General features: G+C 36.1%; 1 protein-coding gene and 1 pseudogene across 1 annotated transcript; one reads left to right on the top strand and one right to left on the bottom strand.

The window, feature by feature from the left end:
• Window positions 1-596: 596 nt before the first annotated feature.
• Window positions 597-1,857, top strand: LOC142540566 (peroxisome biogenesis protein 7-like). Its single transcript, XM_075646822.1, has 2 exons — window positions 597-1,256; window positions 1,437-1,857. Exons 1-2 carry the CDS (start codon window positions 719-721, stop codon window positions 1,841-1,843), a joined length of 945 nt encoding a protein of 314 aa, XP_075502937.1. The 5' UTR covers window positions 597-718; the 3' UTR covers window positions 1,844-1,857.
• Window positions 1,858-2,237: 380 nt separating this feature from the next.
• On the bottom strand, window positions 2,238-12,665 carry LOC142538448 (serine/threonine-protein kinase EDR1-like; annotated as a pseudogene).

The raw sequence follows: 12,665 nt of genomic DNA, 5'->3' as shown, positions 1-12,665 counted from the left end.
GAATAATTCTCGTAGAATGGGACAACTGGAAGCCATAGTCAAACTTCTAGCCTTAGCATACAAAACATGTCCAAAGTGATCACGTAGTCCCACAACTCCGATACTAAGGATTCTTCGATCTATGTTCATATATCCAGATTCCGGTGGCTGCCTAGATCATGTTGGAACTTGCATGAGAACCCATATTCGACCCACGCAATAAAAAAAAAAAAAGCACTTGTCGTGAGGTTTCCACCAAAAAACTAAAGCTATACATGACAGAGAATCACGATCTGTTGTCGGCAAAAACTTGTATGAGACGGTCTCACGAGTCGTATTTTATGAGACAGATCTTCTTATTTGGGTCATCAATGAAAAAATATTACTTTTATTGTGAATATCGATAGGTTTGACCCGTTTCACAAATAAAAATTCGTAAAACCATCTTACAAAAACCTACTCATTGTTGTCAATGACATTTATCATCAGGGCTCCTACAATTGTATTTAGTCATAAAACCCAACTTATATGGACCGAATTGGAGCGGATGGCCCAATCCTAAAATTTATATTATTTTATATTTATAACAAAAGTGTGAACTATTTATGCTTTCCGACTGTAGGAAATTGCATGAAAGGAAACGTAGAGAAATTGTTCTCAATACTTGAAAGTGATTCGACTTCAAGATAAACAAACCAAAGCAAGCCGCCACCATTCCCACCAAATCTCCGGCGGTGTCATGCCGGTCTTCAGGACCCCTTTCAATGGATACTCCGTCAAATTCAGCCCTTTCTATGAGAACCAGCTCGCGGTCGCCACAGCCCAAAATTTCGGCATCCTAGGCAACGGCCGCCTCCACATCCTCCAACTCGGGCCTACCATTGCCGAACGTGTCGCGTTCGACACTGCCGACGGCGTCTACGACCTTTGCTGGTCTGAATCCCACGACTCCGTCATCGTCGCAGCGATCGCCGACGGGAGCCTCAAGATCTATGACTTGTCCTTGCCGCCAACTGCGAACCCAATTCGCTCGCTCCACGAGCACGCGCGCGAGTGCCACGGCGTGGATTTCAACACCGTTCGGAAAGACTCGTTTTTGAGCGCTTCTTGGGATGATACCGTGAAGCTGTGGACCGTGGATCGGCCCGCGAGCGTGAGGACTTTCAAGGAGCACGCTTATTGTGTGTACTCCGTTGCTTGGAATCCTAGGCATGCCGATGTCTTCGCTTCCGCTTCCGGGGATTGTACAACTCGCATTTGGGACGTTCGAGAGCCAGGTAAATTGCTTCTGATTTCATTGGATCCTGCAACTATTGAAAGTATGAGATTCGACTTTAGCAACAAGTTTATATCCAATCATAGACCGGATTATTGTGCTATTTATGATCACAGCTAACAGAACGCACCATAAACTTAACTTGCCGATCTGCAGATTTAAGGATAGTTCATTTTTTCAGGTTCTACCATGATTCTTCCTGCACATGAATTTGAAATCCTGTCGTGTGATTGGAACAAGTACGACGACTGCATAATCGCCACTGCCTCAGTGGATAAATCAATAAAAGTGTGGGATGTTAGGAATTACAGAGTACCGGTGGCTGTGCTTAATGGGCACGGCTATGCAGTGAGGAAGGTGAAGTTTTCACCACACAGAGGAAGTTTGTTAGCATCATGCTCGTATGATATGACAATATGTTTGTGGGATTATATGGTTGAAGAAGCGCTTATCGGGAGGCATGATCACCATACAGAGTTTGCCGTTGGTGTGGATATGAGTGTGCTTGTCGAAGGGCTTCTGGCAAGCACCGGGTGGGACGAGCTCGTTTACGTTTGGCAACATGGAACAGATCCCAGAGCATCGTGAAAACGAGGGATGTTGATGTTTTATTGTCATGCTTGATTTTGATATATTGATGTATTCGGAAGAAGGTACAAACAAATAGGGCGATTTCATATTGGAAAGTAGGAGAGGGTTGGGGTGGGGGAGAGTGGGTGCCATCCCTTATGTAGGTGATGCGTAATAATTGGTACTTAAAATGACAAGTTGTGGCTTAGAAGTTCGAAATTGGCTTCAACAGCGACGCTGTAATTCATTTTCTGTCTCCCAAAGAAAGCGAGATATAAAAAAATAGTCTTTGAGAAACAGGGTTTAGAGTGTGATTTAATCGTTGCATTCTTCATGCTTTTGACAGTTCGGATTGCGGAATGACTCTTGAAACTTCAATATTTGTACGTCAATGTTGTCCGATTCTGAAAATTGTGAGCTTAATGAGAGTACAGCATGTCTAATACACTGTAACAATTATAACCTAAGCAGACTCAGCATGCGGAAGGTCAAGTGGAGAAAAACTTCAGCACCATTTAATCTTCAACGACCAATATAGAGCGATTCTTAAATGAAAACGTTTCTATTATAGCTTGCCAAATCTCCATGCAAAGGGTTTATCATTGACGGTACACTTGAGCAATGCATTTTCAGCAATTAAACTAACAACCTTTCGCAATCGTGCAGCCGTGAGAGAACCTCCTGACAAGACGGCCGTTTATCTGGTTCAGCCCAGCAATCTGGGAGGGAAAAAAAAATCGATTGTGAACTTTCACTGGATGATAACAAAAGTCAACATAAAACTTTATCAAAGTTCTTTAGACGGACCTGCAATTAAAGTGCTCAGTGGACCTTCTGGAATTTCTAGCCTCTGTCCATCATTGGCAACAGCATAAACTACCTGCTCAATGCAAAATATAAACCGACACATTTGGATGATTTATTTTTATCTGCTGAGATGCAAATATTGGTGGAAACATCATGTAAGACTTACTTTGACCGATGGTATGCCTTCCCATGGTTTCTTTAGTGTGCAGAGTTCCCATATTATGACCCCGAGACTAAAAATGTCACATCGCTCTGTGAAGGGCTCATTGCGGATAAGTTCTGGCGCCATCCATTCCGGAGTTCCAGCAGCAGAAGAATCATTCATTGATCTGGTGTTAAGTCTCCGAGAAAGCCCAAAATCACATATCTTTACCGCCCAATGCTTATTCACAAGACAATTTGCACTTTTCAGATCACGGTGTGCTATTTTCATCCTATGTATGTACATTAATCCCCTACATAATCAAGTCAAACCAAAAACCAAATATAAAACGATGAACAAAGTTAGAACAATACATATCTAAATAACATCAGATCTACCCTTATTATGCCTATTACGATCTATTTTTTTACCACGTTTAACAATAAGATCTAGAATACGGTTTACCATGTAATATTACGAAAATTCATGCTACTCATTTTAAAACAAAATTTTCATTATTGGAAAGAAATCTATTTTACCTTGGCCTCCATTAAAGTGTATCAATAAACAAATTCACAAATTCTAATGCAATTCAAAATCCCTCATCCATTAGATATGATAATAAAATTTGCACAATCTATATTCAATAGTTGGATCCTCATTGAATCAAAATAAGAACTAAACTGTTAACATATTTAACAACCTTGAACAGAACAGATATATTGGAATATGACTTAAGACTCCATCAACCATGCTCCATTCCTTCATTTTGGCGACAGAAACACAGTGCCATAGTGTAATAAATAAGTAGAGAAGTATAAAGAAAGAGATGAGCAAATGCACCTGCATATATCACAAAGCATTTTAAGTCTCCTCTGCCAGCTAAGTTTCTTTTTCAGTCCACTAGAATGAATCAGAAAATACAACGATCCCATTTCCATGTATTCCGTAACCAGGGACAAGCGAGGAGGCTTAGTGCAAGCACCAAGGAATAGTATCACTGCAAGATAAAGTATGTGTTTTTTGGCCAAATAGAGGAATATTAAAACAACAAGAATAAGTTGTTTAAAATGGTTTAGGTAGCAAGATTACCATTTGGGTGACGAATTCGGCTGCAAGAAGGAAAATAATTGGTTAGGTAATCAAAAGAACGTTATTTTCCCCTTGCCAAAGATGCAAGTCAAGGAAACTATTTCGGGGAAAAAGAAAAACTATAAACATTAAAAGCCGCCATGCATTACCTCAAGATAGATATTTCATTACAAAAATCTTCAATATTCTCAACAGTCGGATCTTGTTCAAGAAACACTTTGATCCCTACCTCTAAACCATTCCAGGTGCCTCTGAAAACTTCCCCGAAGAATCCTATGATACAACATAGAAAAAAGGGTGTTCAACGAGGATGTAGAGATAAATAACACGAAAATATGGTTAATAATACTAATCTGCTAATGACAGGTACATTTGAAGACTCGAAGCCTTTTTCTTTGGTAAGGAAAAATTTATTGATATATATAGGGAAAAAGATAAACCAAATGTCTGAGACGAGAAATAGAAATCATCAAGTTAAACAAAAGAAAACACGAAATTGGCCTTCCTGCACAACAAAAGCATTCTGATAATTTGTGTTTGGCTTACCTAAATCTTTCACAAACTTCAAGGAATGTATATGCAGAAACGCAAGATTGATCCAGTATGAGAGATAGGGCAGAGTAAAAGTCGATTGCAAAAAATATGAATAACAATATCGATGTATCTATGAATGCCATTTGGATAACATTATTTGAAGCCAAATATAGTTATTATGCTGAAGAAACTCCAAGTTTGCACTGAACTTATGTAGAATCTTATGAAAAACAATTCTGAAAATTGGACAATTTGACTACTATAATTGGGCACGACACTTCCAGAAATATCAACACCATAGTAAATGGAATGTTGAAACATAGTGTGGTAGAAAAAAATGTTAATTCAAATCTGAAAAACAATTCACCTTACTTTGCTTGTATATAATTTGTATTATGGGCTAGGTGTCTCTAGAGAGCATATGAAATAAAGTAATGAACTTCATGATTCAGAACATAGTGAGATTAATTGAGTGTATATGAATTGAAATTAAAAAATAAACATAAAAATCATTAAGAATAAATTAAAGGCAATAACGACCCAACATGACAACAAAACTGCATGAAACCAAGGCTCTGTTTGGATATTATAAAAGTGTTTTTTTTTAAAAAAAAAATTGAAAGTTGTTTTAAGAACAAATATGCATTTGAACAACTATTCTATAAAAACGTTTTACAGTTAAAAAGTAATATATATTGATTTTTATCATTGGTTTCGTTTCTAAAAACATCAAAAAACATGTTTCAATTGTTTTTTAAAAACTATATGAGGAGCAAACTCTTTTTAAAATATTGTTCAAAAACGTTTTACAAAAATTATCCAAATACATAATTTAAGTTTTTTTCACTTATAAAACACTAAAAATGTTTTTAAGTAATTGTCCAAACATAAAACAAATGTTGTACACAAATGATGGATGTAAAGTAGCTAAGATTCCCTTTTCCAAATTTGCAAATCTGAAACAGGAAACTATATCTGCTTCGAACAAAAAATAAAAGAGATGTCAAATTATTAATAAATCATGTTCGCTTTGAATCGGAGACGTCTGAAAATGTCTGTTGTTCACGCGATATTAGAAAAAAACAAGGAGAAAGACATGGACTGGCCGAACTTTTGTATGTATAGTTGCTCGGTTGTGTTCAACCAAAAAGGAACTTCGAATAAAATCATGCTTGGCTAATAATGAACAATCCCCAAACACAGCATACCTATTCCAACGCGAGTTCCAATGGTAATTTCGGAAAAATCAATGTTCCATTCTTGGAATGCTAATAAAGGCTTGTTCCAGATTGTTGATGATTCAAGAACTTTGTCGAATGTTGACATCATATTAGAACTGGCAAAAACCTCTGTGGGCTCACTCACAGTAGAAACTTGATTGGAAAAATGATGAGATGAAGGCAATGAGATCGCCTTGTGGGTGCTTTTTTGCTTGCTAAAGAAAATATCTGTCAAAAGTTTTTGGCCATACATTCCATCATGGTCATCTAGACTCGACTTTGACACCTGAGAAGGAAAATTTCTTATTTGAAATAGACCAAATGATAACAAAATAAGGAATTCCTGCAAGAACAAGACATCTGTTTTTCCAGGCCTTCAGGCTGCAAAAATGTACAAAAAAATTTAATTTGCAAAGAAGATGGGTAAGAATTTTTTGAGTGAGAAACTCATTTTACATAAAACATAAGCATGCACTTGCTGAGGTTGCTCTTAGATTGATGGATTTGATATGAATTGGGGGATAAATTTGAGGAATTAATTTCAAATGACAAATTTTGTTTGTGTTCGAAATTACAGCAATTACTACTAAAATTATTTAACTTGATAATAAAGTTACTTGAATTTTGTCACTCCAAGCAAGTCAAGGAATTTTAATCATAGATTTGAAATCCATCATTTCAAAACCCATCAATCCAAGCACAACTAAAAGAAAAGTGAAGAAAAGAAAGAAAGAAACAAGGAAAGATGTTAATTTGCATCTAAGAATACACACACAAAGTATGGTCTGAAACATAGCTTAAAATTACTGAATTGAAGGTGAAAAAAAATATTTGCAGAATTCCTTCAAGAAAGAAGCAAAGAGGAGAGCATACACTTTCTTGAAGATCAGAGCTATCATCATATTCGCTTGTAGAACAACTACGAGATGAATTTATTTGTTCCACTGGAAAACGATTTCGCATCAGATTCTTATTCAATTCTCGAACAGCAATAGAATTAACACAGACAAAAGTGAAATGACGTAGCTTTACCAAAAAAGCTGGTATGGCTACCAAATGTATTAAATTACAGCAGACTTTTCCCCAACCAAGTCAATTCACGCCAAAGCTCACCGAAGAAGTTACATCACAATACCATGCATGCACATAGTAGTGGGACCCTTTCTTAAATGCCGTAATTTAAAGTGAGGAGATTTTCACCACAGACAATTGTCAATAAAAACTTCGGTTTATTAAATTTTAAAAATTACCTTCATAGGAAAATTTTAAAACCATAGAAAAAGTTCCCACCTGCAGATCAAAGGGTCACAAAAGTTTGCAAACTGAAGTTGCAACTTCATTACATTATCAAGCAAAAACCAGGAATCCCCCAAATTTTAAAGGTCCAACTTTTTCTTCATAAATACAACATTCAATCAGGTTTAGTTCCAGCAAATTGAAGTCAACATTTACGTTTTAGAAATTCTACCATGCCATGTTAATAATTCTGCTCCAAACAATCAAATCAGAATATAGTCAATGTTCTTCAAAAAACACCAGCTTTATGGCTTTTCAAAAATTACACACACATTGGAAATCCCATCTAGTCTATCATCTGTTCGCGCAAGACAGTAATAAAAAGCTTATGCCACAGCACATAATGTAATTGAATGGTTCTATGGGTTTTATTTTAACGGTCTTTTCTCCTACAATTGAACAGAAAGATGCAATATGATAGCCTATCTGTTATGCAGTCTTCAGATAATGCATCAGGCAATCAAAACCTTGTAATACACCATCTTTCTATAATGCGCCAGCCACTCATAACCACACATTTTTAACATAGTGCATCAGACAGACCTGATTTTTACGCAACATTTTAATGCATGTTGGTTCAATAGTCCTTTGTGTGAAAACAAAAGGAGAAAACAGAGATAATGTTACAGACATGGTTAGCTTCGAGCAGAGAAGGGAATAAGATTGAAGGCTAAAGACCTTTATAGGCTCTAGCGCACAAAGTGTATAGAAGGAAAGCCCACTTGGGAGCCTAAAGAAATCCACAAGTGACAAGCGTGACAAGCAGGGGAGTGAGGGAATAAAGTTCAGGTCATTTTATTTATGAAGCATTCCGTGTTTATGGGTAGCCGTATTGGTTTTAATTTGTGCTAGGGGTGAGGGAAGAATATTTTTCCGTTGGGGCCAATCTTCTCCTAAGGATTTGTATCCTATTTCCATATATGTTTATGAATTGAAAAAATTCCATGGAAATTATAGAATTTGCATGTCCTAATTTTGAGCTCCGATCAATACAAGTCGGTTCTTAAAATTGCATCACACTCATTATGTTTGTTTTGACAATCATAATCACAGCAGAACATATTTAACTATTCCAACATTGTGGGGAGCATGCGATGAACAAATTTCCGAAAGGAATGAAAAAGCAGACGACCAAAATTTATATTATCACCCTAGACTTATAAGTCATATAAAAATACCAATACTTAAGGATGAACAACCTCACTATATCATCACCAATCTCAGGAATCATGCTAATACAGCGCCGTCTTCTCCTGCGGGTTTCTATCGGAGATGCCCCAGCAGACCTGAAATTTGGTATATAATTTGAGAATTATAAAAACATAAAACATGTCCTTTACCCCATTAGATAACAAGAAAAATAAAAAACTGAGGACAAAATGAAGAAACAGTAAGTTGGTAAAATAATCCAAGCACCATTTATTGTTAGCAAACGCCGGAAATAATGAAATACCGAAATGCCAAATTTAATTCACTGATATGTTTATTGCGTAGCTGTAAGTACCAGTCCATACTAAATACTGTACTCATTAAATTTTAGGAACCTGAAAAAACCGCCACGGGAATTTTATGGACCCATTCGTAAGAGAAATGGTTAAATAATAAACCAAGATCAACCAAAAGTTCTATTGAATCTGAAATAACTATGACAGATATGTGCTAATAGGAATCTGTCACACCTTCTCGAGGTAAACCGTGAGAACATGGAAAATAAATCCGAAGTTTATTAAAAAAATTTCAGAATAGACATCTACTCGGATAGAGACTTATATATGTCTATGACAACAGGTTGCTAGTTAAAAAAGAACAAAACATGGAGCTACATTTACCACCATAAGCCTACATTCAAGCCAAATAGTGTCGGCCAGAGCTTTGAATAAGATTGCCCGGGAATGGCAAGAACCATGCTTTATCTGATCCAGCATATGGATGCCTTGATTTTCAGTTAGTGAGAGGCTTCTTCAAGGGCACCGTCTACTGGATCTGATTCTGATTTTGGTCGTTTGAAGAAATCGCAGACCTGTAAATGGTATAAAGTAGCCAAAGAAAAACGGTGGATGATTTAAGTGAAGCTCACACTGTTTTATGCAGCTTGTTTATCTACAGTGGCCATTTCAGAGCGTAATGTAACTGGCGAGGAAGTTTTAAACATGTACCATCATTCCAAGTTATAGATAAACTCATAAACCCACAACAGGACACATTTTTTGGCCTTCAATAGATGATCTCTATCTAGCAATAATTAAACTAATTTCGTGTTGCCACTTCTTTTCTTATCCATTAATCATGTAAGACCAACTGCATGCCATAATGTCAAAACCTATAATTGGTGATAATGGTACAAATAATTTTATGGAACCAAGAAATACTTAAATACCATGTTTTGATAGTAGCATCGGCAAAAATTTGATAGTAGCATCGGCAAAAATTTGATAGTAGCATCGGCAAAAGAAATTGCTGCCCTCAACAATAACTTGCAATAATTGTATCAAAAAGCCAGTCATAGGAATCAAACATATGATTTTAGCTCTGAATATCGATCCTAGAAACAAGCACTTAACGCTATCAAAAGCTATAGGTGACAATAAATCAAGTAATGCATGTGTTTGTCTCTCCTCTCTATCCCTCTTTTTGAGGAAATGGGATATTTATTTAACCTAGGTTTATTGGCCTAGTTGTTATGCTATGAAGTTGTTCCCGTGGTATAATGTGCGGCATATTAGTGCTGCTAGTTTCTGGTGCCTTGATGAATGATATATCCTTAGCCATTCTAAATTGGCTTGAAATATTAGTAAATAGCAAACATCATATATGGGAAGCCCACAAAGTAAAATTCTACGTCATGAATTATCAAAGAAAATTGATATACTTAATGGAAATTTAATTGATAATATATAGCTAGAATTTACATACATGAAAATCGTTTATTGAATCTTGCTATCCAAAGACTTGTGAGTCTGTGATACGATTTTTTGGAGAGTAACAATTGCCCATGCTCACTTAGTGGCCCAAACACGATTTTTGGGTCGGGTACAAAAGGGGCTCACCAATCCGCTTATCTTCTTGACCATTGCAGCAGGACTTGAATGCAGTCCTTTTGCCAAAGTGGCTGCCAGCTGCTGTAACATGAAAAGCTTCTTATCTTTATGAGCATCAACAACAATTACATTCGGCCGAAGCCCCTCTATATCCAGAGCGTGAAGGCCATCCAATGAAGGAACACTATTAAAAAGTTCTTTGAACCTTCTTTCCTACAATGCACAAAGCATTATGTGGCAGGAAAAAATGACAAAATGCTACACATTAGAAATTTTAAATTAACTACGGATTTCTCAAGAAATCAGAAGTTAGTTTAAAAAACAAATTTATTTGATATGAGAAGATCATAAAACCCAGTACAGAAGAAAAATGTCCAGCTATGCTAGCAGTAATTGCCAGATGGAATCAATATTTTATTGCTGGAACATTTCAATCCACAATTACGGGAATTAGCAAGTTATATAGGGCGAAATGCAAACATGGAAGCTTCCAAATTAAGGACTTGCTCATAATTGCATACAATTGTTTATCCCCTGAAACCACAAGATTACACATTCATGTACCTTATCGAGGGGAAATTATTTTCTTGACAAAGTGACACAGATTAAAAATGTTAAGACACAGCTATTGCAAAAGTATTATGATGCAAAAACTAAAATAGCTATGATGATAGAAACTACTAGTAACCCCAAGTTTAAATGCAAGCGTATCAATACAGACACGTACTTCCAACAGATTTTGGTGTCAAATATTTCACACAGATACAAAAATAAGAATAAGACAAAAACCAAAGGTTGACTGATCAAGTTGAATTTGAAAGTAAAGAAGTAAAGTTGGATTAATTTTCTTTAACTAGTAAACTAGGTTGATAATTGAAATTACTAAGATTTATATACATGTTTGAATTCAGGCAAGCACAACTTACAGGAGTGACAAAATAGAAACCATCAGGAATTGTTTCGTAAAGTTTTCCAGTGTCCCACAGGGTTTGTGATGCATTCTGAAATTCTGGTACCCCAAAATCATGCTGGCTTCTCAATTCTTTAGAACTCAAGTTATCATCAGACGAAACCACAGAAATTGATTGAAGTTTCTCAACGAGACTTGATAGCCAACATTGGGTATCAGGAGCTGGTGCACTGACCGGCCCCATAAGGTCCTTCCTCTCCATGTCTTCTTAGATTTCAAATGCAATATCATGTTTGACAAATGGTGATCAGAGTCATAGCCAAAATGAACCAACTCCTAAAAAAGTCTCAGAAACAACTCCAGGTCAGACCTAGGATGCAAACATGGAAACTTATTAGCAATTCAGATTGATATAAGTACTTATTAATTACTAGTTTCATTCATTCCAGTATAATTTTTACAAATATATTAAGAACTTGACACAAATGGACAAGGAATTGATGAACATTTTACGTCATCAAAGTTTTCTCAGGGAACAAAAACAAATATTTGCACCCATTGGAAATGTGTAATATGCAGAAGATGTGTTCTTTATTTAGAAACTAAAATCTAGATTTGTTCAACAGTAGCCTTTTGTCGTAAAAAAGAAACTACTACGCCAGAAAAACCTTCTAGTTTTGAACTTTTGCGCAAAACTCTATTTTGGAAATCCCCAATTATTCTTTGTCCAATGAGAAATAAAAACAAATAAAATATGAAATGATAATTAAGTGTGACTGTAGACAATGATATCGATAGCTAATATAGATCAAGTATTCTTCTGAAGTTAAAGGCAGGTAACAGACAAGTGGCAGAATCCTATCCGATTTTGATGGATAGCAACGGCGTAGTTCATTAATCATAGAAAGTGAAAAATTAGTCAAGGCTATGAGAAACCAATAACAAATTCGACCAGTAAAAACACCAAAAAAGTGAGGAAATCGAAAGTCTTTCAAGAATCAAGAAAGAATAGTCAGGGAGGGACTATGAGAAGCCAGTAACAAATGTGAAAAGTAAAAACATCAAGAAGTGAAGAAATTGAAGTTTTTTCAAGATTCAGCAACACATTAAACGCTTTCTAATCAATTACAGTCCATGAAAAAAGATTTATTAAAAGAAACCTGAAAACAAAAATATTGATAATCACGATAACAGCAATCAATATGAAATGGGTACAAAGTCGTCCTCCATGAAAGTAATCTCACAAAAAGAAGCGGATACAGTGATCAAAGACCATGACAAACTAGTTCATGAGACAAGCAGAGGCTTCTTCTCCAGTAACCGATCTACAATTTTCAGAGCACAAAAGAGAAATAAAAACAGTTGTATTAAGATTCCTTTTCTTCATAATAAAAACAATCTCGCCAAGAATAAAGAACCCAGAAAGCACTTCCTAGTCGATTTCGCTGCACAAAACAATACGAAATCCGATCACACGGTCCTTCCTTATTAAAAGAAACCTAAAAACAAGAATAATCAGAGACAATAATATTCAATCTGAAAATGGTAGGTATTTACGGGAAATTTGTGGACCATGAAAATCTGAAATTGAACGACTGGGTCACGAATGTTCAAAAACGCGAAAAAATTGCCCAGTTGAAGGATTTGCTGCACGATTGATCTCTCGGATCTTGATTTGGAACTTCAAAATTGTGCAGAGGGAGAACAACAATTGGGACAAAGATGAAAATATAGGGTGTTGGCGAAGAGACAATTGTCTTAACGGAATGTATTATTCAATCCGTGGAGGCCTTTCAATTCA

This window comes from Primulina tabacum, chromosome 3 (assembly GCF_025594145.1).
Source record: "Primulina tabacum isolate GXHZ01 chromosome 3, ASM2559414v2, whole genome shotgun sequence".
NCBI classification, from domain to species: Eukaryota; Viridiplantae; Streptophyta; class Magnoliopsida; order Lamiales; family Gesneriaceae; genus Primulina; species Primulina tabacum.
The sequence above is the reverse complement of the archived record's forward strand: the minus strand, read 5'-3'. Positions and strand labels throughout refer to the sequence as shown.

What these genes read in the sequence shown, in the direction of transcription:
- LOC142540566 (XM_075646822.1), top strand. Translation starts at nt 719, where the DNA reads ATGCCGGTCTTCAGGACCCCTTTCAATGGATACTCCGTCAAATTCAGC. An exon ending in TTGGGACGTTCGAGAGCCAG is followed by an intron (nt 1,257 to 1,436) that starts GTAAATTGCTTC and finishes TCATTTTTTCAG; the next exon opens with GTTCTACCATGATTCTTCCT.